This window comes from Drosophila obscura, unplaced genomic scaffold (assembly GCF_018151105.1).
Source record: "Drosophila obscura isolate BZ-5 IFL unplaced genomic scaffold, ASM1815110v1 contig_1, whole genome shotgun sequence".
NCBI lineage: Eukaryota > Metazoa > Arthropoda > Insecta > Diptera > Drosophilidae > Drosophila > Drosophila obscura.
In genome coordinates this window covers 4,774,817-4,799,240 of record NW_024542679.1, presented here as the reverse complement: position 1 = coordinate 4,799,240, position 24,424 = coordinate 4,774,817, and the positions used below count along the sequence as shown (strand labels likewise).

The following is a 24,424-nucleotide window of genomic DNA, read 5'->3' as shown; positions in this document are numbered from 1 at the left end:
TTTTGAAAGCAGATTTTTGAACCTTTTAGCTTAACGATATATACAGAATATACAGAACGATTGACGGGCGGCAGACAGTTTGTGCTTGCACAACATTTTGTGGCTAACAAATGAAATTCGTGATTCGTAAATTTGAAACATTTTTTGGGGGCAAACACTCCTCCTCCTCCTCCTGGTTGGCTTCTGGCTACTACTACATAAAACTTAGACAATTACACTACATAATATAATGAGACAGAACAGCATCCAATTGCACTACCAATGCCAGGTTATAGATTCCAGTTGGGGGGCTGGATTAATGGTCCAGGATGCGCATATTGCCAGAGACAATTTTATTCTCGAGTATGGCCCCAGCAGGTATATCAATACGATCGCCATGATTGGCAATGATAATCACAGTGCCCTGTTGGTACAAAGAATATCAAAGAAATAAGTCGTGAATAAACTAAAGAAAACTCTTTCGAACTTACCCTCAATGAAACGCCACGGCCAAAGGTCACATCTCCACTGACCGTCAAGTGATCCAGCTCAATAATGTCGGGTATGTTGGCAAAGCGACCCAGAAACTCCTTAACCTTGGAAAAGTGATTCTCGCCGAGCTTAACCAGCGGCGTGGTGGGGAACATGCGCTGCGGCGACATCACCAGGCTGCCGTACTTCAGCGTATACAGATTGGACATGACCAGCAGCAGATCGGAGGATTTCTTCACGGGCAAGAAGCGCGACCGCGGTACATTGATGCCAATGGCGCCATCAAAGCACTTCATGGCCGAACCCACAGCCGTCTCCAGTTGAATGACACGCAGACCCGTCTCCAGCGTCTTGTTGTTCACAATGATCTCCATGCTCAAGGTGCGCTCCCGCAAGACACGCTCGATGGCTACAGCAGAGAAGAAATGCGGCAGCATTTTAGGCATTGAAAACGGAAAGACAAATGATATTCCATACATGAAAGATTGGCCCAAATGTTGTTGGTGTTGAAGAACTTGAAGGTCTTCACCGACTTAAAGTCATCCACATGCTCTGGCGGCACTTGGGCAATTTCCAGCAGCCGCAGCTTGTTCTCAAACTGAATGAGAGTGCCACCCTGAGGGGAAAAACACAAAGACACGATAATTTAGATTTTCCTCAATATTCCATTATCTGTACGCACCTTGACATCAGCGCGTGTCTTGTCGGTTACTTCCATGACAAATTCCACGGGGGTGCTGGCCCGCTCCTCGCCCACCAGCTTATTGAGTATATTCAGATCCACGGTGGCGCCCAGATTGTCAATGTTCGAGAGGAAACAGTATTCGCGTCCCTCCTCGATGAACTTCTTCAGCAGCCCAGAGTGGCGGAAAGTATCATAAAAGTCACCGTGACCAGGTGGGTACCAACTAAAGAAGGAGAAAAATGTAGTTGCTTGGGTGAAAAGAAATACGAATAACGCTTACGCCTCCATATCCTTTTCCACATCAAAGTCCTTGGCCACGGGCAGAAAATGCTCGCGACTGATGCGCGGAAAGCAGCTCTGATTGAAGGTGTGTATCTGCACGCGGAAGCCCTTGTATTTGCGCACAATCTTCTCCGTATCCTCATCGGTGTTGAACGAATTCATCAGCACCAGCGGCACATTGGCATCGTAGGTCTTGTTCAGATGCTCGATCTGCTGCACTGTCAGGTCCAAGAATGTCAAATCGGAACGCACAGGAATGACACTCTTGGGCCCATGGCAGCCCATGGAGGTGCCCAGACCGCCGTTCAGCTTAATGACCACCAATTTGTCCAGCATATTGCGTATCTAACGGAGTCATAAAAGGCACATTAAGAACAGAAAAATCCACGTCCCTCTCGGCTAAGAGGCATTGTTTGTGTTAGAGAGCAAAAAGGAATTGGTTAAGCTGCAGTGAGAGCCGTATTTCATTAGGGTTTTAGTACTACAGCGTGTTCTAGTTACAAAACTAAACTAAAGGAATATAACCAACAACTAAAGAAGCGTCCAAAAGCCCAATAAGAGTTAGATTTTTAGCTGAGCAGAGCTCCAAGTACAGAGAGATAGAGCGAAGCGTAGAGAGATTTTGTAAGGGTAAGTTTAAACGCTTTTACCTCATTCTTCTATATATATTTACATATACATATATATAGTTATACATATGTTTGTGTGTGTGTGTTGGCCAGTTAATAGCCAGAGGATTTGCCGCAGATTATTGTGGCAACAATGAGTATTCAAAACATTTCAGTAATCAGTTTTCAAATCAAAGATACATGAAAAATATGCAAATTAAAAGGAATTAACATCTTCATTTCCGGTTTTTGGTTTCTAGTTTCTAGATTCTGTGCGGGATTTCTTGGAGTTTTTTTTAAATATTTTTTTTGTGGGTGTTTAGAGGGTTTTGGTTCGATGCTTGGATCCCTGCTGCATACCTGCTCATTCTTTGGCGACTTGAGGTTCGAATAGTTCATCACAGCATTCTCTGGCAGCTTCTGGATCTTGTTCCAGTCCAAAGCGGGACCCTCTGAAAGGCATAAGCATTAGAAAGATCAATCAAAGGGGGGGGTTCCATATCACGACTTACCCTCCTGCAGGAAGCGTCCAAAGAGATCCGCAAAGCGACCCATCTCCGCCTGTAAGGCTGGTCGACGCACCTGCTCCGTTGTCTGCAGCAGACGGTCCACATCGTTCTCCAGCAGCCGCAGGGCATCCCGCTTGGTCACCTCATGGAACTCCTTCGAGTCGGAGGGCACACGCTGGTGGCCACGCACCTGCAACAAAAAATGAAGCAGAGTAAGTACAGTTTTTTTTACACTTGGAGAAACTTTCGTGACAAATCGTTTAAGGCAGGCAGCCAAGCGCATCGAAGGCACTCAAGTGACAAAATCACAGTGGAAATTCAGTGGCTTCTGAAGCTGCTTTCGTAAGCCTCCAATTAGAGCTTGTGCTCCCTCATCCAGACGATGGCTGTGCTAAAGACCACACAGTGTTTCCCGAAACCTCGCGATGACAAGTCGCTGGCTATTTTTGTGCCTACTGCTCTATGTGGGCGCACAGGAGGCGATGTCTGCCAGCACCGTCATGGATAACTTGGGTGATGGCTTGAAGATGGCCGGACAAATGTTTGGCATCAACACGGCCGCCGATGTGGCCAATCTGGTGGCCAAGGCCTTCTCGGGCAACGCCTCCAGTGGCAAGCCCTCCGGTTTGTTGAGCATACTACAGAACGGCTTCCAGCCACCAAAGTATCAGCCGGAGGATCAATCGGAGCAGCAGTCAGAGCCAGAGAATGCCCAGGAAGAGCAGGGTGACAACACGCGAAGGCCTCCTCTTATGGCCAACTTCGATAGCGGCCAACTGCTGACGAATATGCTGCGTATGGTGGGCTTTGATGCCCGAAAACTGGGAGCTCTGGCGCTCAATGCTCTCATCATGATTGCCCAGGCGGTATGTCTATGTTAGATGGAGAGATACATCCACAGAATTTGCCGCCATTTAATGTTTGAGGTTTCATTTCCCCAAAACACATAACACATTCAATTCCCTTTGGTTTTTTGCTGCAAATCTTTTGATAACTTTTTAATTGGTTTTTTTTCTTTGGCGACAGATTGGCAGCACTTTGATGCAAGCAACAAGGGGTGGTGGTGGTGGAGGCGTCGGAAATTTCGGTGCGGCCTTCGAGGGACCTGAAGCGCTGTACGATCCCAACGAGCATCAGCCGCGTTCTTTGTCAATGGGTTCACCCATTGATTGGTTTCTCCAGCGACCTGGGGCGCACAGCAAACGATTGCTGGGCCGCATAATGGACAAGGAACTGCCCGAGCACATACTGGACATGATCGAGTCCAAGGAGGACCGAGAGATGGGCCACGAGGCCGGCTGCCTGAAGATGCTCATGTGCAAGAGCAAGCCCATTATTTGGGGCATGCAGAATTCCCTAAAGAAGCGTCTGGCTGGGGAGCCCGAGCTGCCAGAGGAGCAGGATAATCACAGCTTTTTCAACAAGGGCATATTCTTCAAGTATCTGCCCAGCCTGAAGGACTTCAAGGAGCACAGTGCCGACTGTGAGACGCGTTTCTATGAGGAGTGCCCCAGGAATGCGACAACGAAAGAGTATTAATATTAGTTTTTTCAATCGAAACCCATACAGGTTGAACCCTAATGGGTTCATCAATAAATACGCTGACTATTTATAGCTATTTATATAATGAGTTTGACATTCGAACATTTGTTTTGAAGGATGATCCCAGAGATAAGCCCCCGGATTCTCCTCCGTAATGGGTTTACCAGAGTCTGGCGTAAATGGACCATGAAACGACCTCTAGTGGGTGCAATTTCCTTGTGTAACATTTAGCTCTGGGGATTTGATAGCTAATCTCACTCCGTGCAATTTCAAACATCATCATGGCCTTTATAATTCCCCTAGTTATGAGGCTGCTCCTCCTATATGTAATCTAGCCCATAATCAGGGTGATATTTTTACTTCACGTATACACCCAATCACGTCTGCGTGCTACTGATAATCAAATTCCATCGACAAGATCGAACATACATATGTACGAGTATTTCATGAATTTCATTTCGATTGCGTTCATTCTTGTTCATGTTAGAACCCCCCGCCATGTTGTTCCAAGTTCTAGCCATAACCTTACCCAACGTATGATCTCAACATTTATGGCCACCCATTAATAGTTATTTCATAGGCAACATGCAATTCATTACTAGCATATTTACAGTCGCTGTATGTATGGGTGGTGCGACCTTGAACTCCACCCACAAGGTTGCCCCTATATCTATCTTCAAATAGAAATACAAATACAAACACCAAGACAAGCACACAACTCCAAAGATAACCAAACAATTTTGCTTAAAAATAGTACGCATTTATTTTTGGCAAACTTCCGATTCAGGCCTGACCCAGTGTCGTCTGTCAATCAGTCAATCAATGGAGTGGGGAAAAAATTGCAATCGAATTGTGCAAGAAAAAAACTGATTGCTGCAAACGTTTTTGTTTTGTTTTTTTTTTTTTTTGTAACGAAATGATTACGCAAATTAATGGAGTGGAGGGAAAAACAAGTGCCACGCCTATGGCGCCCAAGATGGCAGACGATTGCATGGGGTTTATTTTTATAACACACACAATGATGCTGATGCTGATGATGATGCTGAATCTGTGCGATAAGACGGTGTCAGAGGGCAGGTGTTTGAACTTCGACAAGGTCAACACATGCTCAAGATAATTGGGCAACGTTTTGTGGTTTGGGATGATGCTGATGCTGCTTCTGCTACTGCTGCTGCTGCTTCTAGCCTTTGTATCTGCCTTTGTGGCGGCGACTCTTTCCGGGTGCAACTTGTGGAAGTCTTGTGCATTCCATCATCGGCATAATTTTTTTTTTTGTATATGTATCTGTGTGGTTGATGATCCCCAAAAATCATTTCCGAGTTGGAGGGGCAACACAAGCTCAGCTGTTCGGCAGTTTTTTTCGGCAGGTTACCAACCCAAGCCCTCTAAAACAGACGACACACACATCGTCTGGGGGGGGGGATCCGGTAATTAAAGTAAATTGTACGATTTTTGCTTTTGTGTTCTCTTTTGTCTGCTTTGAGATAAGATACGAACTGCTTTCGAGACAGGCAAGTCATTTTTGTATCTCCCTTCTTACGGAACACTTAAATCTTACAACGGAAATTCGAACGACAAACATTTTTGAAGTGAGTTCAAAATTCGAAATCAATGGACAACTATCATCAAAGAGAGTCTTCTGTTTTGATAAAATTGCAAGAATCCAAGGCAAGATGTAAAAACTTCACCTAAAACATTGCTCTTAGGCGGAAATTCTGATTTTCCTTTAAAGAACTTTTAGTGGTTTAAGAGATAAAACAAGTTCGTTCGCTAAGCACTTGAAACAGTTTACTAAACGATTATGTGGCTCATTAACGTCGCGAACTTGGACCAAATATCGTCTTACGAAGGGTGTTTCGGTTTGAATTTGAGAACTTACACCGGCACGCTGAAGCAAAACATCAATGGGCCTGATGCCAGATGTCATTGTGAACACTTCCAAAAGAACACTTGCGCGAATAAAAAGGGGGGGTTGTTTTTATTAAATTTTTTTGTTAATTATTTTATTTTTTGCACTTGAGAAACGCGCGCGCGTTTATTGTCGCTAGTGCGAGTTGAGCGGAAAAAACAGCGGAGAGAACAGAAAACAGCAGAGAGACAGCACGACAGAACGAAGCGCGCTGGTCGAGTGTGCAATTGAAAATAAAGCTAGGGTTCCATTTGAATTTTAATTTCAATACGGAATTTTTCAAAACGCGTACGGGCGGCAGAAACAGCTACAGCGACCGCGCCAGCGATGGACGCGACAAAAGCAACAAGTGATAGCAAGCTGCTTTTTCTCTTTGACTGTGTGTGTCAAGTGCTGAGCAAAACAAAAACAAAAACCAAGCCAACAAAGCGCCGGCCAAGGTATATTGTAAGGTGAGGTAGGGTTGCGCCCAAGTAATTATCTTAGGCAAACCAATTTGGCCAAACTCAGAGAGTGCAAGAGCCATACCTTTCAACTTTTATACCTTCAAGTCGACCACCAATTAATGAGCACAGCAGCAAAGATAAGAGAGGGAGGGCACGTAGTGGTCAAGTGGGTGGAGAACAGCACGAAGAAGATGAGGCTCAAGAGGAAGCAAAATAAATATGAAGAAGCATCATGAGAGTACGAAATGTAATCAGTGGCATTAGAAGGAGTGGGAGTGAGAGCCAATATCCGCGGGCACTTATCAGCACACACCCACACACACGAATGTATAGAGCGCTAACGGAACTGCTCAATCATATCAGAAGGAGTTATCAGCACGCCCCACAAATATTAACGATTACATTGTAGTTTGGGGGCCAATTAATAAGACGTAGCAAATCGTATTGTGTATTTACAATCATATTTTTCCACAATTATGGTCGAGTCATAACGATTTGCCCAATGTTGGGCCCCCAAAAAACCACACAGCACACTCGAGCACACACACCCTGTCGTGGACACAGCTGTGCGACACATGCCAGTACTTGGCGTCGCGGCTAAAGGGAGGTCACTTGAAGGTTAACGCTAAGCAAATGCAAGAGTCTCATAAAAGGGGAAACAAAACCAGTCAGAGAGTCGCCGAGTCAAAAGGGCGGCGTTACCTGAGATCCGGAGAAGAGAGGTGCCTATAAATAGAGCCCATGGAACCGGCAAAATTTGTTGCATCCCATCCACTGGATTGTAGGAATGCACTCACCTGTACAACCGCAGAAGAGTGCAGAAGAAGGAGGGAGAAGATAGCCCGCTTGCGGGCGGAAGTGCTGACCCAAAACCACTCACCTTTCCTTCATGGGGCACATCCAACATTTTGATTTAGTATTTAAGCGTCGATACTATGTTATCTCTTGATTTTGCACTCAAACACACACAAGAACCAAAGTGCGCGCCCGAACGTGTATAATCGAAAAGTTTGACGTCTGGACCGTTGGGGCAAGATAAAACAAGATATTATTTTATTGTAATTTGCGTCGCGTTCTTCCTCTGCTAGCAGGTGGAACAGCTGTTGCGCTTAACAGCACGCTGTTACACACTTTTAGATGTTGCAGCCCTGCCAATCAGCTGGTCGAAGTGACACACCAAAACAAAGCGTAGAAGAAGCCCTATTTGTTGGACACAAAATAAAACGATATAAAAACAGACATGGGTGCGTGCCTATCCTGCTGCGGCAACAGTGCCGAGGAAACCAATCTGATGCCTTCGCCGGTGAGACAACAAAATAAGCTCCAAGCGCTATAGAGACCATATTGAAACGATTCTTTGCAGGAGGAGCGTCGTCAACAGCAGCTGGACGCTGCGGAAAAGCGTCGCCAGGAGAACGAATCGCGTGGCATCAGAAATCCCGAGAATGTACGCAGACAGCAGCAAAAGGCGGTGGAGCAGGAACGTCGCGAGCGGGAGGCGGAACGCCAAGGCCAGGCCCAGCCCACACTGAAGGTGATTTATTCAGCCACACATATCCAATCCCCCCCCCCTGCTAATCCGAATGTGTTCCTTCTTTCAGTGGCAAACGACTTAAGGTTACAGTGAATGACATCCCCACCACCGCAGCTGCCTCTGTCCGGCTGCTTCTAAAGCAGTAGACGACGACGCCGTTCATCTGTTGTTGTTATCGATGTTATCCGGGGTACCAGGGTACATTTCTTTTGTATATCTTTATATATTGTATATTTGTTAGCCATGTTTGTACCTTAACTATTGTATATTTACACACACGTCTACGTCTTCTACCTTCGAAGCACACTCCAAATTGTTTTTAAAAAAGCGTTAAACTGTGAACCAAATTGCAACCAAAAATAAAAGACATCACCAAAATTATAACAAAAGCGGGGAAAACTAAGGAATTAGTACATATATATAAGGAAAATAAGATATTCCGATTAAGAGTTGTTAAATGTAGAAAATTCATTGCTTGTTACATCGAAAAATAACTAAAAAATAAAACTAAGTAGAAGATGTAATTAACTCCCGGATTTTCCCTTCCAAAACCCATTCAACATTCCGTATTTTCCATTTTCTATGCATTTATTAAGTAAAATATTAAAATGAAAATATCAAAACAAATGCAAATCAAAAGATAAAACCTTAATATTAATATTATTATGATGCATAAAAAAAAGAAGTAAAAAATCCCTCTTTTCTATATAGATTTCTTGTCCCTTATGAAGAGATCTCGTGTCCGTTAAAGCATTCCCCGTCGAGAGATCTCCTCCAGTATATTTGCATGTTCCACTTTATTTACATGTTTGTTTTTTTTTTTTGTTTTTAGTAAAATAATAAAAAATATATAACTCTGTTTTATGCGATATATGTGTCCCGAAATTAAAAGTAGAATTAATCTTAAGATTACATTGTTTTTGAACCATTAAATCCTTTAGTGGATTTCGTGCTTCCACTTGTCGCGTGCCTCGAGCTTCGCCTCCGGCACCAGGGAGCTCTTGGCTCCGCCCAGGATGTTCGTTGTGGCCTGCGTGGCGAGTACGGCCGGACAGACGACCAGCTGAGGGATCTGCCGCACAACAGCGCCTACGGCACCGCTGTAACCCTTCTGGTCGTGCTCCGTCATGGCCGCCTCGATCAGCGTGTTGGCCGAGTCGTTGATACCCTCCTTGACGATGGTGTAGGCATTGGCCACGCCCTCGCGCAGATCCTTGGGCCTACCCTGCCGCTTCTTCTTGCCGCGCTTCGTGTGGCGCTTCTTGAGCGACGGACCCGCCGAGAGCATATCGAAGGTGGTCTCCGCCGTGAACTGCAGCAGATGGATGATGCGCGACGTGATCTCCAGCGCCGCGAGGGCTGTGCGTGCGGTGAAACTCTGGGCACCCAGCTGGAAGCCGCGAATGATGCGCCCGTCCTTGTTGTACTGCTCGATGGGCAGCCGGAAAAGGTCGTAGACGCCTTGGAACAGCTGCAGCACCGCATTGGTGGGCCCAATGCCGCTCAGAATGTTCGGGAGCTGATTGCGTTTGATGTCCTTCAGCCACTCCTTGCAGAGGAATTCGCAGAGCTTGTTCCAGCCCAGGATGCCGCGACGGTTGACGATCTCCCGCAGACAGATGCCCGATCCTTGGAGCTGGGCCAGGCCCATAATGAGGCCCGTGATGGGGCCACGCGAGAGCTCAATCCTACGGCCATGGTAGTCGAAGCAGATGGGCAGTGCGGGGCTGAAGATCACCTCCCGGAAGTAGACGGGCGCCGACTCTCCACCCAGGGGATCATCCTCCAGCTCGGCCGTGGTGTCCTTGCCCTCGTCGATGAGCACATCGAGATTCCTCTCCACAATCTCCCTCGCCTCCAAATCCTGCAGGGCATCGGACATTTTGCTCACCGACATTACGGGCATGTCGGAGGCAGAGTTGACCTCCATTTTGGCATTCGCTGGGGCACTGGCACTGGAGGAGTTCTTGAGCAGCGCCGAAAAGAAGTCCTCCAGAAAGAGCAGCGTATCCTGGTCAATGTTCAGTTTGATGGGCAGAATGGACACGCGCAGGGAGCACTCCTCGGCGGTGCTCTTCTGTGGATTGGGCCGCACGTTCAGGGCCTTCACAATGACCATGTTCTCGTCGAGCCGGCGGGATATGTTGCTGATGTTCGGATGATACAGGAACTTGTTGATGTCCGAGGAGCGCAGGCGGTCGCGTATCTCGATCTCCGAGACGAGCAGCACCTGCCGCGAGGAGTATATGGAGCTGAGGGGATAGGCCTCGTAGGAGAAGCGAATCTTCGACAGCTGTATCTCCACCAGCACATCCAGGTTCCTGCGCGAGCCCTTTGGCTCCTTGGGCAGACCTGCTCCCTTTTTCGTTGTCTTCTGCTCGCTTTGTGGCTGCGATACGCCGTATTTGTACGTGTCCGACATGTGTCCGTATCCTGCGTTCGGGGTCTTCTTGCTGCTGCTGTCATTTGGTTTGGTTTGATCGGGAAAATCCCTGCCGCCGTACATGTGCCACGTGAACGTCATCTCGCACAAAGTGTAGCTGCTCTCGGCCATGGGAAAGTTTGCCGGCGGCCGCAGCAGATCCATCTTCTCGTGGGGCAAACAGAAATGATTGTCCACAATCTGCAGCGGATCCTCGGACACGTAGATCTGCTTGACGCCAAACTTATCCATGCGCGAGATCTCATCGTCGTGAATGATGTCAAAGTCGCGCTCCTCCATTAGTGGGGGGAGCACATCCCCCAGTTCCTGCTGCACCTGCTGCAGCGGCTGCTCGAGCGTCTGATTGTAGTACGACTGAAGCATCACGTTCGACTCAAAGTCGACAATGTTGCATATCTCTGCAGGTGCACTCTCCACAATTAGGGATATGCTCTGCATGTCGCCGGGTTCCTTCTTCTTCGAGGGAGCAGAGCTGACCTCCTTCTCTTTCTGCTGCAGCTCTGCCTTCTCTTTGGGTTCGTCGGGAAAGTAGAAGATCTCGATGCCCTCCTCCTTGCCCGCCAGTTTGTTGTGCCTGGGTCCGGGCGTACACTCCACATCCATGACGGCATCGGCCATCAGTTTGTTCACATGATTCTGGGTCTGATCGTCACACACCTGCTCCTCCTCGCTGCTGGCCTTGGGCTCCGCAATCTTGCTCTCGTGGGCATCGAGGGAGCTCTCCTCGGGCGAAATGAGATCTTTGTCGCTGGCCACATAGCCAATGAGCTGGGCCAGAGCCGCCGCCGAGTCGTAGCAGGTCTTCAGGTGCATGTCGTGAATGGAGGAGCGCAGATCCACCCTCGGCTGCTGTTTGTCAACCTCGTTCAGGCGGAAGGAGATGTTCAGCAGACCCACATTCAGCACGGGTATCAGGGGGCCGTCACAGGACGTGTTGGAGCCCAGACTAAGCACACAATCCTCGCCAATCACACGCAGGGTGCAGCCGCTCATCGAGGAGATGATGTTGCTGCTCAGCGTACAGTAGCCAATGTCGATGAGCGCCCGATGGGTAAAGAACTTGGGCCGATAGTCGATGGCCGCATTCCACACGTGCAGCTGGATCTCGGAGACGAGAGCAAAGGGCACATACGCCTCGATGGGGAAATCGGTGACGTCCATAAAGTCAAGCAACTGATTCAGCCAATTGTGCTCCGAGAAGGCGGGATGATGCTGCAGTATGGCCCCATTGATGCCGAAAGACATCTTCATGCGTTTGATGCGCTTCTCCGGCTGCTTCTTGATCTCCGCCACCACAGAGAGCACCTCCTGCCGCTTCCTGTTGGTCTGCTGCTGCTGCTGCTCCTGCTTGCCAAAATTGTAGATTGTGGGCTGCAGATTGTCATCGTGATGGTCGCTCCAGGCGAGCTGCAAATCCTGCTGGGTATTGCCACAATGAAGCGCCTCCACGTGGCTCAATTGAATGCAAAAGTAGCTGCGATTCTGATCGTTGTTCAGTCCATTGACGGTGAAGAGTTTCAGCTCTTTGATGTTCACCTGAAACTTGCCGCATTGCGGCGTTCGCAGTTGCGTCTCGGGATCCACAAAGTGGGAGAATAATATCAGGGAACCCTCCGCCACAAATAGCTCAAACGAGAAGGCCTCATCGTTGGGCACTTGGGGACTGGGATTGGGTTTGGCATGGGATTTGGGTAGCGTATTCTCGGCCATGGAGAAGTAAATGCTGCTCTCCATGGCACTGGTGCTCAGCAGGACACTCCTGTCGTATTTGTGCTTCTCATATTCCAACGCACTCTCCTCCAGGCTGGCCTCATCCTCCTCCTCCCTTTCGTTGTGCTTCTCCTCCTCCTCCTCATCCGCCGCGTAGTCGTAGTGGGGGGAACGGGGCTCCCACATAAAGAGATCGCCATTGAGGCGATTGTAAATCAGTTCGTACATCTGCTTGGACTCTAGCACCACCTTGATCTGCGGCACATACACCGCGACCTTTAGCTTTGAGGATTGCGAACAGCTCTGGCAAAAGTCATTAATCTCCTCCGTTTCGCCAGGCAGAAAGGAATCCGTTTTATCCACACACCCATCCAGTCCCTCCACATTGGTGGTGTAGCCAAAGGTGCACTTGGAGCTAAATGGGGAACGCCGCTTGGGCTTCTTGTTGTGATCCATCGTACGGTTGTCGTTGTTGTTCTCCCTGGGCTGCAGCACATCGATCTGGATCTTCTTGTTGTTCTTTTGATGGCACTTGAGCAGAGGAGTGGCACTCTGTTTCTCCGCATCGCAGTAGAAGGCGTCCAGCTCCTCCGCCATGATGCTGATGTGCGTCCGCGAGGCAATCAACAGACTGCGAAACTCCACGGCCAAGAAGTCCTGGCGCACATGCTTCTTCCACCAGGGCATCTTGTGGGGATCATTGGGCGCCCGGCCATCGACCACTGGGAAACGCAGATGTAGCCTCAAATTCTCGCACTTCACTTGCACATCCGTCAGACTGCCATCCTCTGGGTAGTTCTCGTGCTGCTCCCCAGAGCTTTGTGCAAAGGGCGACTGGCCGAAGAGGGCGCCCAGTCGATCATAGATCGAAATGTCCAGCTCTGCGGTGCACTCATCGAAGATGCACTCGATCTTGTTCGTGCAGCGATTGTGGTTCTGCTTGAACAGAAACGACGAGCTCTGATTTAGCACAATCTCCGGGCGAATGTGATAGCCATCGGGGCAGTTTCGCTGCCGATCGAACTGTATGAGATGATCGATCGCATTGTCCAGCACCTCGCAAAAGTCCACGGCCGTGGCCGAGAGTGTCGTCTTTGAGGTGAGCTCCTGGAAGTAGCGCTGCTGGTTACCGCTCACAATAATGGGCGCCGCCTTCACCAGCAAATAGTTGAGGTTCTCCATTGGCAGGTGGTTCGACGTGTGGGTGTTCTGGTGGAAGAACTGCTGCGCCGTCTGCGAGTAGCTCTGGTAACTGGCGCTATCGAACACACGCGTATAGCTATCAATGCTAGCCGTGTTCTGGATCAGTATATCATTGTGCAGGGCTATGCCAAAGATCTGGGAGATCTGTATCTTGAACTTGAGTATCTCACCGGACTTTTCCGTGTAGCCCATCTCCTGCTGGGCATTGCTGCAGGAGGTAACCATGCTGGAGCCCGATTCGCACATCTTGCGATGCGTTCCCCGGGAATATACGCTCCTGGTGGGGCCTCCACCAGGCTGCTCTTGGCCACCATAGCTGGAGTACTCTGTGGGCTCTGTGGCCCAGTCGGCGTTCTGCGAGAGTATGCCCGTCATTTTGGTGGGCTCGCATTGCTGATACTCGTTCGGCGGCGTTGTGGACTTGATGCTCTTGCAGCGTGTCTTACGCAGCGTATCCTTGGGCCGTTCGTTGTTGCTGAAGCCCTTGGAGATCTCAACGAGCAAGTGGATTTGCCGCGGCGTGAGTATAAAGTAAATGTCATCCAGTATTATCTCCAGATTCACCTTGGGACCCACAATATTCTCCGTTTGCTTGATATTGATCTGAATGTTCTGCGACCCTTTGAGCTCTACAATCTTGCAGAGCTGCTCGTACTGGATGGGTCCGCTCACCGAATAGATGTGCCTGTCCATGTCCAGCACCTCGGAAGTGTGTATGGTTAGGCCTTCGATGACCAGATTGTGCTTGGCGATCATTGGCAGCGTATTAAAGTTAGAAATTATGCTCTCGTCATCGTCATCGGCCTCCGTCTGGCTGCTGCTCAGATCCCCACCATTGTGATGGGGGCTCTCGTAGCCCGTTTTGTTCATGTAATCCACGTGACTGGCCTGGAAGGACATCACCAGCTTCCTGTCCGACTGCGGCAGCAGGTACTCAATGTTGAGCGTTGTATTCGTCAGCTTGGCCTTGATGCGATTCAGCACATTGTCAATGGTCTCCGCAAACTTCTCCAGCCCAATGAGTGCGTTGTTGTGATTTAAGAAGGGCACATCATCGTCCACTTGCTTCATGCACTCCTCGGCCATTTGCATGGAGCTGCTCACCGACGACCACATGGACTCCAGCATGGTAGTGCCGCTCTGAAAGCGCGTCACCGGACGCAGTGTTATCGTCAAATTGGAGATCTCCAGCGAGCTGTCGTTGGTCATCAGAGCGTTCCATGGAACGGCAACTGCCAGGCAGCCAATGTGTCCGGATACCACCTCAAAGGCCCAGCCCTGATCTTCGAACAGATCATTGAAGGCGTTCACCTTGAGCGAAATGTTTTCCACCACGGCCCTACCATTGTACAGGTCCACCTTCAACTGCTCCAAATTCAGATTATTCTCAAAGAATTGACCCAAATATCGCTGCAGCAGGTATCTGCACATCTTTGTCTTTAGCCCATCCCAGGGATTGAACCACGACATGGTGGCGCTGGCCTGTTGATCGTTTGTTGATTCACAGTTGTTTGATTGCCCTTCTGCGTTGTATTTTTTTCCAGTCCAGTCCAACAAACACACACGCACACGCAGTCAGACCTTTGTTATTGTTCGTCGTCGCTCAAAGACGGAAATGAGAAATCACAGCGGAAGTTTCTTAGCGATAACTGGCGTTACAGCGCAAATCACTTGCATCTTATTGTTGAATTGGGATCAATATTCATCTGGGTCAGAATGGCTGCAATAAAAGAGGGCCTTAGCTGTACGCAAATGTAAAAAAACTGCGTTTAAAAAATCACCAGCAAAACAGCAACACCCGAGGCACAGTGTGACCTCGGATTTATTGATAAAATATACCATCGGGAAAAAAAATAAATACAATTAAATACCTTTTCAGTTTCGAGAAATACAATTTAAATACCATACCATAAGAAAACCAGGGCAATCCGGCGATCAAACGAGGCTTAACCCACTTAACACCCCTCTATTTAAAAAGTTGAGCACCCTTTGTTAAACCGCGGAAAATAAGACTGTTTGTAAAGAATCCCAGTAGCTCCATTCTCCTCTTTACTTACAAAACAAAAATCACCACCGACATCTTTCACCTGAACTGCGCTAGAATTGTTCAAGTTTCATAGTTTTCCTGCGTAAATTAAAATACCCCTTGGTCGACAATGGGCTAACGTTCGTTTCGGTCGATCGGAAACCATATTTCTCGATTTTGATTTTCAGTTTAAAATATTAATAGTAATCAGTAAATAGTAGCTAGGACACATATTTTTATCCGATTGATGAATCAATTCTCTACAAGATTGGTTGATTTTAAGGACTCCCTCTTATATTTTTTATAAAATAAGGTTTAAACAAAGAGGCAACACAATATAGAAGCATACAACGTAAGTGGCCATGAAATGTTTTGTCATTTGAAAACTTGTTGCTTGTCAACCGGTAGTATAGACATCTTTATACCCTAATTCTTTTAATTAGCGAGCGGTTCTAGCGACTATTCTGTGCCGTAAACTAAAAGCTACATATTTATTGCTTTCCCTAATACCAATAGATGGAAAAAATAAAATTGAGTTTTGGGTGAATTTATTTCAACTACACTAATTATGAGCTAAGAGTATGGTTTACAAGTTACAAAATATTATCCGCCCGTGGTCCCTGCCAAATAGATATCCATGGCCTCCTTATTCAGGTGGACCGTCGGGCGTCGCCTGGGTATCGGCTGGATGTGTGGCAACCGCGTCCCATTCACTGCATTCAGACTCAGGTTTGAGTTGGGATCATCGTCATCGCTCACATATGAGCTTTGCGATGACTGTGTGACATGCTGTGCCGCTGGCGGTGGATTGGAGCGCTTCCGTTTTTCGGCAGCCGCCGCGCTAGTTGTGGGCATGTTGTCCTCGCTAAGAGTTGTAAGGACGGGCACGGGGGTTGGTCGTCTAATTGCCGCTGTGGCCGTCGCCAATCTACGTGGGACGGAGGTGGACGTCGTCGAGCTGTTGTCCGAGGAGTTGGCTTGTCGCTGACTTGAGCTCACGTCCGAGACGCTCTCGGCCTGCTTCCTCTTTTGATGCTGTCGCGCATTATATGCCTTATATTTGTAGATTTCCTCCAGTTTATCGTAACAAACCTGACAGAGTGGCATATCGGGCCGCAGTTCTGAATTGATCTGTTGTGCAAAGTGGAGAACTTTTCGATCAGTCACCCTGGTGTATGGCGCTCTGAGCATATGGTTTCCCATGCCGCAGTATCGACGCCCGAGCGGGCTCGATCTGTCGGGCGATTCGGGTGCATGGACCCGTGACCCTGCCAAAGAGATATCCATGGCAGCCTTATTCAGGTGAACCACCTGGCGTCGCTTGGGTATCGGCTGGATGTGTGGCATCCGCGTCCCATTCACCTCATTCAGGCGCACGTTCGAGTTGGGATCATCTTCATCGCTCACATATGAGCTTTGCGATGACTGTGTGACATGCTGTGCCGCTGGCGGTGGATTGGAGCGCTTCCGTTTTTCCGCCGCCGCTGGCGGTGGACTGGAGCGCTTCCGTTTTTCCGGCGCCGCTGGCGGTGGATTGGCGCGCTTCCGTTTTTCGGCAGCCGCCGCGCTAGTTGTGGGCATGTTGTCCTCGCTAAGAGTTGTAAGGACGGGCACGGGGGTTGGTCGTCTAATTGCCGCTGTGGCCGTCGCCAATCTACGTGGGACGGAGGTGGACGTCGTCGAGCTGTTGTCCGAGGAGTTGGCTTGTCGCTGACTTGAGCTCACGTCCGAGACGCTCTCGGCCTGCTTCCTCTTTTGATGCTGTCGCGCATTATATGCCTTATATTTGTAGATTTCCTCCAGTTTATCGTAACAAACCTGACAGAGTGGCATATCGGGCCGCAGTTCTGAATTGATCTGTTGTGCAAAGTGGAGAACTTTTCGATCAGTCACCCTGGTGTATGGCGCTCTGAGCATATGGTTGCCCATGCCGCAGTATCGACGCCCGAGCGGGCTCGATCTTTCGGGTGATTCGGGTGCCATCTCCTATTGAAAATACTATAATTATTATGTTCCAATGCTTTTTTTTCCCAAGACTTACTGTGTTGTGTGTAGTTTTTCCCGCCGATTTAGACGCCGTACGCAGCTGTATAGTGTGACCCGCGCATTTTTCGATCAATATACCGAAATATGTTTTGTCGAGACTTTACGTTTTTTGACACTCGTAGGGTTAATGCCATGTAACAAAATACTTAACTATTAAACAAGAATTTTTTGTATTCATGAAATTTCCATTGTATTTTTTTATACATCCTGTGTACGAGCTACTTGCTATGTTGTGCGGCCAAAACATAAATACCATTAAATACCATTTGGAAAAACCACTACGATTTGAGAGCGAAAAATGTTGGTATTTTTTGTGCGATAGTAGTAATTAATACTATATTCGACAAAACTACGTTTTTATAACATTATGTTAATGTAACAATTATATAATATGAAAATGTTACATATTTATATGTGTACAAACACACAGCACAAGAACTGTTTGCGAGAAAAAAGTATGCAAATATATCGTCGCCTTCTCAAGAATATACCGAAATATACCTTGTCATATTCATAATATACCGTAAATATACCGAAGAAAAAAAGTGCGTCCACTAAACCCGCGAAGAAATTACTGTTTGATAATTTAAAAATAATGGTGCGTATGTTGAGATCTAATAAGCTATGTTCTTTAATTTTCTTGTAAATACAATCGATTCTGGAAAGCGGCACCGAGTGAGAGCTAAAAGTGGAAAATGTGCAATAAGTATACAACATATCGAATTTCCCAATAGAAAATGACTATATGTGAAGTCAGCGACAAGCTCCAGCTGCAGTTGCCATCGGGCTGTGAGAGTGGACAGAATTGCCATGGATCAAAGCAATGACAATGTTGAAGCCGCATGTGGAGGGGCTTTGATTCTGCCGGAAGGGCATTCCTTCTTCCACGAGGGCATCAAAATGATATCGGAGTGTGGAGAGATCGATGAGGGCGATGCCGATTGGCAGCTGGATGCGGAGTTCCTATGTCGCACCATAAGGGAAGCCATGTCCGAGAAGGATCTGGTGTACAAGTTCTTGCTGCAGAACCTCCTGGCCACGGCCACCTTCTACAGGGGCTCCAAGATCGATTTCCCGCTGGACTTTGACCAATATCTGCGCTTTCGCATGCCATTTCGCGTGACACCCATCTTCAATATGACCCAGCCGGCGTACATCCACCTGCATGCCCTCAATGGCCATCCGATGGTGAGCAATGGATACGTAAATCCCGAGAGCGTTCAGCTGTTCCTCCGCGGCAATCTGCGCGACGCAATTACCCACATGGGCAGCGTCTCCTGCAACAGTGGAGTGCGGTACAAGCTCAGCTATCGGACACATGAGATTGGGGACCAGGGCTTCGTCCACGAGATCCTCGCCTGTGAGAGTCGCAACGAAGGCATGCCCAGCGTCATCTCGTTTGTGTTCCTGCCGGCCATGCAGTTCACCTTCGCGGAGCATCCGCTGCCCAGCTTCGTGCCCTCCGGCCCCGCCTGGCTGCACTGCAACGGCACCTTCCACTGGCTGGCCCTGCTCCAGGTCTATCCGCAGTACGATCGGCGCAGCTTCTGTCCGTACGTGCCGCGGATGCAGTACATCCGGGACGAGCGGATGCTCAAATATCGCACTGTGTTGCGCCTGCTGCTGCGCATCGGAACGGGCAATAATATCCCCGATCTTTGTGACATTTTTGTCCTCAAGGGTCTGCACTTTTATCGCCTGCGCTACAGCTCCAGCTGCGACTGCCATCTCTCCCTGGCCACGCTGTTCATCGAGGTGGGAGATGCTTTCTCTTGGGTGCTGTGCTCTATAGAATGAATAAAGGTTCTCTCTCTCTCTCTCCCTTTCCCTTTTTCTCCTTTGCAGATGCTTAACATTCACAGGGAGGTCGCATACAATGAGGCATGGCAAAAGTCCATTACCTTTGGGTTGCATCAGCAGCAGCACTGGATGCGCGATGCCCTCTCGCTGGACAGCATTGTGCGGAATCTCACCATGTTGTACCACATCAATTGCATTCATGTGGATCATCTGAAGCAGTTGTTTGGCATCATTTAGTGGGGGTGGAGTGGAGACACTGTCTCACATTACGTATACGAAAAGCAGCTGCACATCAAATGCGTTCGGTAGAACGGCTGTGGCCACACACATTTGTGTTTGTTACTCGGAATTTTATTCTAGTATGCAGGGGGACGGTGGCGGGGGCGGGAAGGGGTTATGCCACAATTGCAATTATTTACAGGCTTCACAACAGCACAAAACAGAGCTACAAATTCTAAGCAGTTAACAACCAGCGACGACGCCTATGACTAACACAATAAATACAATAAATAAATAATAATAAATTAATTAGTAAATGTTAATTACACACAAATGACTCTGAATGTTCACTCAATTGATGGACAATCCCTGCAATGGGATTGCCCGCTAAAAACTATCCCTAAACGAGGTCAACAATGGGTGGAGTGTGAACGGGAGGCGTGTCAGTGGGTGGCTCTACATATAGACATTATTTTTATTGGTGTCACGACTGGCTGGCAGCTGCAGCTGTATGGCCTGCTGTTCGTGATACTCTCCCATGGGTCGTGCGGTCGTCGTCCTTTTCGTCTTGCTTGGGCTCGAGGATGTGGCGGATGGCTTGGCGTATTTGTTGGCCAGCGCCTTGAAGATGCTCTTGGGGCAGGCCTTGAAGTAGGGGAAGCATTCGCCAGGTGCCTGCTTGCCCTCGCCCATCCGCTGGGCCTGCACGTAGTCGGGCACCAGATCGGCAAAAGGCGATTCCGTGACCCTAAAATGGGGATTCATTAGCAGTTCCAGCCAACGAAGCAATTATGCTACTCACGTTAAGAACAATTTGGTCATCTCCCCGAAGACTCCGAACTTCTCCAGGCTGCGGGAATGCATCTCGCAGATGGTGCGCAGCAGACACGCCTTTCCATCCATGCCAAAAGTGGAGAGGAAGTCCTCCACCACGCCGTAGAGCAGCACCCTCTCGCCGCCGTGGAAGATGTGCTGCATGCCGTTGGGCAGATCCGGGAACTTTGGCCCCTCGTCGTGCACCCTGAACGGTGAGTCCTCGCTCCTGCTGCGCTGCTCGCTGAGATCCCGCTTGCGGCGCTGCACGTGCAGATATCTGGCCACATATTCGCCCACCATGTGGCCCGCCTCGTGGCCAAAGGAGCGGGAAAACAGCGGCGGCAGATCACCCAAGGGATTCTGATTGTCCGTCAGTCCCAGCTTGTCAAAGTCAACTGCAGGGATGGAGAGGGTAGAGATAATCGAATAATCATTGGAGAGCGGACAGCGGCCAGCGGGGACTCACTGGTGACTGGGAAACTGATGGTCAGGTTGGAGAAGAAGCCCTCGGGCGGATGCCGCACCAGTGGCATGGCAATCGTCGGCGTGAATGTCAGTGAGGTGCCTGGGGGCAGTGCCAGCCGTCCGTCATCGGTAATCCAAATCAGACGCTTCTTGCGAATGTGCGGCGCATCTGGATCCGCGTCGTCCCAGCCGTCTGGCTGCGCCTCAGCCTCCACTTCCGCCAGCTGTGCGGCCGCCAAATCTTGTGCATCCGCCTGCTGTCGATGAGGCGGTGATGTTGATGTGTCTTGGCATAAGCAGAGGATTGGCAGCAGCAGCGGCAGCAGCATGAAAAGCAGTAGGCGGCTGACTGAAATGTTCCACAGCTTCATGCTGGGAGAAACGATTGGAGAAGTGATTAGAGATTACAGATTACAGATAACAAATGAAGAATCCTTGGATGATTACTCTCATTATGGAGAAACAAAAGACTTGGACAATGAACTCGATTAGCTGGCAAATGGCAAATGGGACTGCTATAGTAAAACATCGGCCTAATGGCCATCATTATTCAACAGTTGTATAACATCAATTGGCGACGACTCTTTCTGCGCACAACAACCCATTCTGCATTCTCATCTGCAGCTCTTAACCCATCCTGCACTCCACTTCACTCAGCTCTACTCTACTCTACTCCATTCGATGGAGCAGCAGCAGCAACTGGCAACTGGTTTCCCTGTCGAACGTGTCTCGTGATATTTTTTGGGAAAGCTTCAATCCACGAGCAGAGATCTGGCATTGTTCCAGCAACTGTTTGCAGGCCCCGTTAGCAGCCTGGCAGCTTGCATTCTGATTACGACTCTTGGAAAAAACCAAACTCAAACAGCTATAAAAATACCCCCCCCCATCAGGCAGAGCTCGGGATTAGGAATTGGCAATGGCAATGGCTCTCTGGTCTGCGATTTGTGGATCTTTCAGTGAAAGCATCCCAACAAATTGATTTATCATTCTAAACGAAACCTGTTGAAGATTTCACCCCGTAAGGAATCCCAAATCCCAAATGGAGAGCACTACAAATTGATATCTCGTTTCACGACGCACTTTTACTCGTACAGCAGCAGCAGCAACAGCAGCAGCAGTTGCATTCAGCAATGATGCAACACACTTTAGAGCTAGAGAACTCTAGCCGGGGAGCCAGCCAGGGAGCCGGTTCGGTGCACCACCATATAGAAGGAGGCCTGAAGTGTAGGCCATGATTAGAGCCAAGCCATATTCTGTGTTGCACTTTCTCAAGGCTACAATTTGACGGCCATTTGGGTGGCAGGTTTCCTAGCACCAGCAGCACGAGCAGCACCATCAGCAGCTTTCTAGACCAAACATTCTAGTCCGAATCACTCAAAGGTTGGCCACCAGAGTGAGTTTCTCCTTATTGGACACTTGGATGCACTGTACGCAAATTAGGCCTAAACAAACACGCTGACAATAGCAGACAGGCCAGGCCGTTGGGCGTGGCTGTACACATGTGAAAATGTACGTAAAATTCAGATGGGATTAATTGCACACTGCAAATGATGGACATGAAAATGAAAATGGGGTCGGTCACAAGCTACGCTGAAAGGAGGAGTGCGGATTGGATTGCCTGGCAGACAAGCACTGACTGGGCGAGTGAAGTGCGTTGCCATCGCCACGGGAGGAGGCAGAACTGGCTGGGACCAGTCGTCGCCAAATCTAAATTAATATCCAAATGCAGTTGACAGTGCACAGAGGTAGAGAGAGCGACGCCTTTTCGTTGACTCTCGCTTATGGCCAAGGATTCATTTTGATTTCTATAGGAAATCAGCAATAGAAAAGCAGCAAACAAAAAAGAACAGAGTCGAAGAGTTGTGTGCCTTACAGGCGGAAGCCAACAAACGATCTGTCTCTGTATCTGTTGCTCTGTATCTTTTCCTGTAGCTGTAACACTCTTCATGTGATAGTCTCGCTACCCTACCCTTTGGACAGTGGCAGTGGCAGACAACAAACACGCAACAAATGTCAGCTTGGAATGCCGGTCGAGAAGTGAGAAAAGTGAGAGAAGTGAGACTGAGACTGAGATTGAGATTGAGAGAAAAGCCTTTGCAACATATGGCGAATTAGTGCAGCTGAAGCTTTAATTGGAGTTGACTCCGCTAAGTATGGACGACCCGAGTGAGTGTCCATCCATGTCCGTGTGTCTGGCTGTGGGTCCGATTGTCCGCTGTCAGAATCCAAAGAGTGTTATTTTTTTTTACTTCAACAACAATCAGCGGGATACAACGATTGGCGCGTATGGCGCGACATAAAGAAATTTACTTAATTTTTGCAATGAAACCGAAAACTGGGTCAGCAGGTGAGTGGCGACACTTGTCGAACAAAATTCGAATAATAATTTTGATTATTTCATTCCCAATCAAAGCAACCAAAACAAAACTAAAACAACAAGCAAGCAAAGCAATCGGACTGGACTGGACAGGGCACACGAGTTCGATGCTCAAGTCTTTTGTTTTTTTTGTTTTTTGTGGGCAGGCACGTTGCACCCGCACCGCACTGGACAGGGACAGGGACTGGCACTGAATAATTAATTAGAAATTCAGCAAATGATTGCGACAAAGGAAAGTGCAAGTGGTGTCGTACTGCTGATCTGTGCGTGCTCGGCATGTACGAGGAAATCAATCAAACAGTCAAACATCAGCAACGGACACCACACACAAAAATCACTCGCACTCAGCTATCAGAGCTATAGAAAGTTCGAATCAAGCTAACGCTGAATGCATGACAATTACCCAATGAAATGTAATTGTTTTTTTCGGGGGTTTTTTTTTTTGCTTTTGGGGCAAATTCTTTAAGAGGTGGAGAGCTTACATAAGACTCTGCTCAATCGGCTGGGAAAGATCTTTGGAGTTGAACTTGTCCTATTTCCCGCTTCCTTTTCAAAAATTTTCTTTGGTCTGGCTGGCCAGAGTTCAGCACAAGATCAAGCTTCACTTTTCTAATGCTTGAGTCATGCAGAGGTCTCGACACGTTTTTCACTTTTTATAATTCGCGCGTTGTGCTGTGCTGTTGCTGGTCCTTTGCTAGAAGGAGAAGCTTCCATGGATTTCGGTTTATTTTGCTTTTGCTTTTTATTCGGTGTGGGGGAACCGTTCCAACAGCCAACGACCGCGCGCGCAAACGTTTGAAATTCAACTAAAGCGGCTAGCGGCCGAGGCGAACGATAAAAGGCAACGACGAAAACCACAATGAGCCAAAGAAGAGGAAGCCAAGCCGACAGCAGAGCAGAAGGCAGGAGGCATGGCATGGAGTCCGAGTCAGAAGCAGAAGCAGAAGCTACCCGCCAGCCGAAACGGCAAACCAGTATGAGAGAGACTGAAATATCTGATCTCCTGTGTGGGGTTTGCTGTGTGAAGTTGCCAATTTGGTGTTTGATTTTCTTTCAGCGTGTAATGGGGGGAGGAACAAGCCAGGGAGTGGGTGAACTGAACTGCGTTCTGCGTCCAACTGTGAGGAGAGTCTGTGAGAGGAGCACTTCCTGGGCATTCCAGTGAGTCATCGTGAGGGTTTTCCCTGAGCGCAACTGGGTCGCAATTAGTTTCACTCTTTGGCTGGACATCGTTCATCATAATCGTGGATCGTGCACAGACACAGACACAGACAAGTTCTCAGGCCTAGACTTTGCTTGCAGCAATTAAACTTTCCATGCGAAAATGGATGCG

The 24,424-nt window shown here is 48.5% G+C and overlaps 7 protein-coding genes across 11 annotated transcripts; 3 read left to right on the top strand and 4 right to left on the bottom strand.

The window, feature by feature from the left end:
• Positions 1 to 40: 40 nt before the first annotated feature.
• Positions 41 to 7,491, bottom strand: LOC111068571 (UTP--glucose-1-phosphate uridylyltransferase). Of its 4 annotated transcripts, none has more exons than XM_022358125.2 (9): positions 7,333 to 7,491; positions 2,559 to 2,745; positions 2,407 to 2,498; positions 2,089 to 2,097; positions 1,437 to 1,783; positions 1,154 to 1,379; positions 949 to 1,087; positions 471 to 880; positions 41 to 403 (listed from the first exon to the last, which is right to left on the bottom strand). In XM_022358125.2, the coding sequence occupies exons 1-9, from the start codon at positions 7,357 to 7,359 to the stop codon at positions 296 to 298; spliced, it is 1,545 nt and encodes a 514-aa protein (XP_022213817.1). In that variant the 5' UTR covers positions 7,360 to 7,491; the 3' UTR covers positions 41 to 295. The 4 variants fall into 4 exon arrangements, with proteins under 4 accessions (XP_022213817.1, XP_022213814.1, XP_022213818.1 ...); XM_022358122.2 differs by lacking the exon at positions 7,333 to 7,491 and adding an exon at positions 5,977 to 6,245; XM_022358126.2 differs by lacking the exon at positions 2,089 to 2,097 and having other exon boundaries at positions 7,333 to 7,489.
• LOC111068573 lies at positions 2,946 to 4,165 on the top strand. Its single transcript, XM_022358128.2, has 2 exons — positions 2,946 to 3,421; positions 3,582 to 4,165. Exons 1-2 carry the CDS (start codon positions 2,981 to 2,983, stop codon positions 4,092 to 4,094), a joined length of 954 nt encoding a protein of 317 aa, XP_022213820.2. The 5' UTR covers positions 2,946 to 2,980; the 3' UTR covers positions 4,095 to 4,165.
• A 118-nt stretch (positions 7,492 to 7,609) lies between the features above and the next one.
• Positions 7,610 to 8,364, top strand: LOC111068574 (small VCP/p97-interacting protein). The gene is made up of 3 exons (XM_022358129.2): positions 7,610 to 7,755; positions 7,816 to 7,986; positions 8,054 to 8,364. Exons 1-3 carry the CDS (start codon positions 7,693 to 7,695, stop codon positions 8,066 to 8,068), a joined length of 249 nt encoding a protein of 82 aa, XP_022213821.1. The 5' UTR covers positions 7,610 to 7,692; the 3' UTR covers positions 8,069 to 8,364.
• Positions 8,365 to 8,429: 65 nt separating this feature from the next.
• On the bottom strand, positions 8,430 to 15,164 carry LOC111068568 (autophagy-related protein 2 homolog A). Its single transcript, XM_022358115.2, has 2 exons — positions 15,124 to 15,164; positions 8,430 to 15,062 (listed from the first exon to the last, which is right to left on the bottom strand). Exon 2 carries the CDS (start codon positions 14,810 to 14,812, stop codon positions 8,924 to 8,926), a length of 5,889 nt encoding a protein of 1,962 aa, XP_022213807.2. The 5' UTR covers positions 14,813 to 15,062; positions 15,124 to 15,164; the 3' UTR covers positions 8,430 to 8,923.
• A 751-nt stretch (positions 15,165 to 15,915) lies between these two features.
• Positions 15,916 to 17,594, bottom strand: LOC111068607. The gene is made up of 2 exons (XM_022358202.2): positions 17,410 to 17,594; positions 15,916 to 17,354 (listed from the first exon to the last, which is right to left on the bottom strand). Exon 2 carries the CDS (start codon positions 17,349 to 17,351, stop codon positions 15,972 to 15,974), a length of 1,380 nt encoding a protein of 459 aa, XP_022213894.2. The 5' UTR covers positions 17,352 to 17,354; positions 17,410 to 17,594; the 3' UTR covers positions 15,916 to 15,971.
• On the top strand, positions 17,560 to 19,586 carry LOC111068605. Of its 2 annotated transcripts, XM_022358201.2 has the most exons (3): positions 17,560 to 18,012; positions 18,081 to 19,169; positions 19,260 to 19,586. In XM_022358201.2, exons 2-3 carry the CDS (start codon positions 18,225 to 18,227, stop codon positions 19,449 to 19,451), a joined length of 1,137 nt encoding a protein of 378 aa, XP_022213893.2. In that variant the 5' UTR covers positions 17,560 to 18,012; positions 18,081 to 18,224; the 3' UTR covers positions 19,452 to 19,586. The 2 variants fall into 2 exon arrangements, with proteins under 2 accessions (XP_022213893.2, XP_041449819.1); XM_041593885.1 differs by having other exon boundaries at positions 17,560 to 19,169.
• Positions 19,579 to 23,852, bottom strand: LOC111068604. The gene is made up of 4 exons (XM_022358200.2): positions 23,574 to 23,852; positions 20,716 to 21,086; positions 20,236 to 20,644; positions 19,579 to 20,181 (listed from the first exon to the last, which is right to left on the bottom strand). Exons 2-4 carry the CDS (start codon positions 21,083 to 21,085, stop codon positions 19,890 to 19,892), a joined length of 1,071 nt encoding a protein of 356 aa, XP_022213892.2. The 5' UTR covers position 21,086; positions 23,574 to 23,852; the 3' UTR covers positions 19,579 to 19,889.
• Between the last annotated feature and the right edge of the window lie 572 nt (positions 23,853 to 24,424).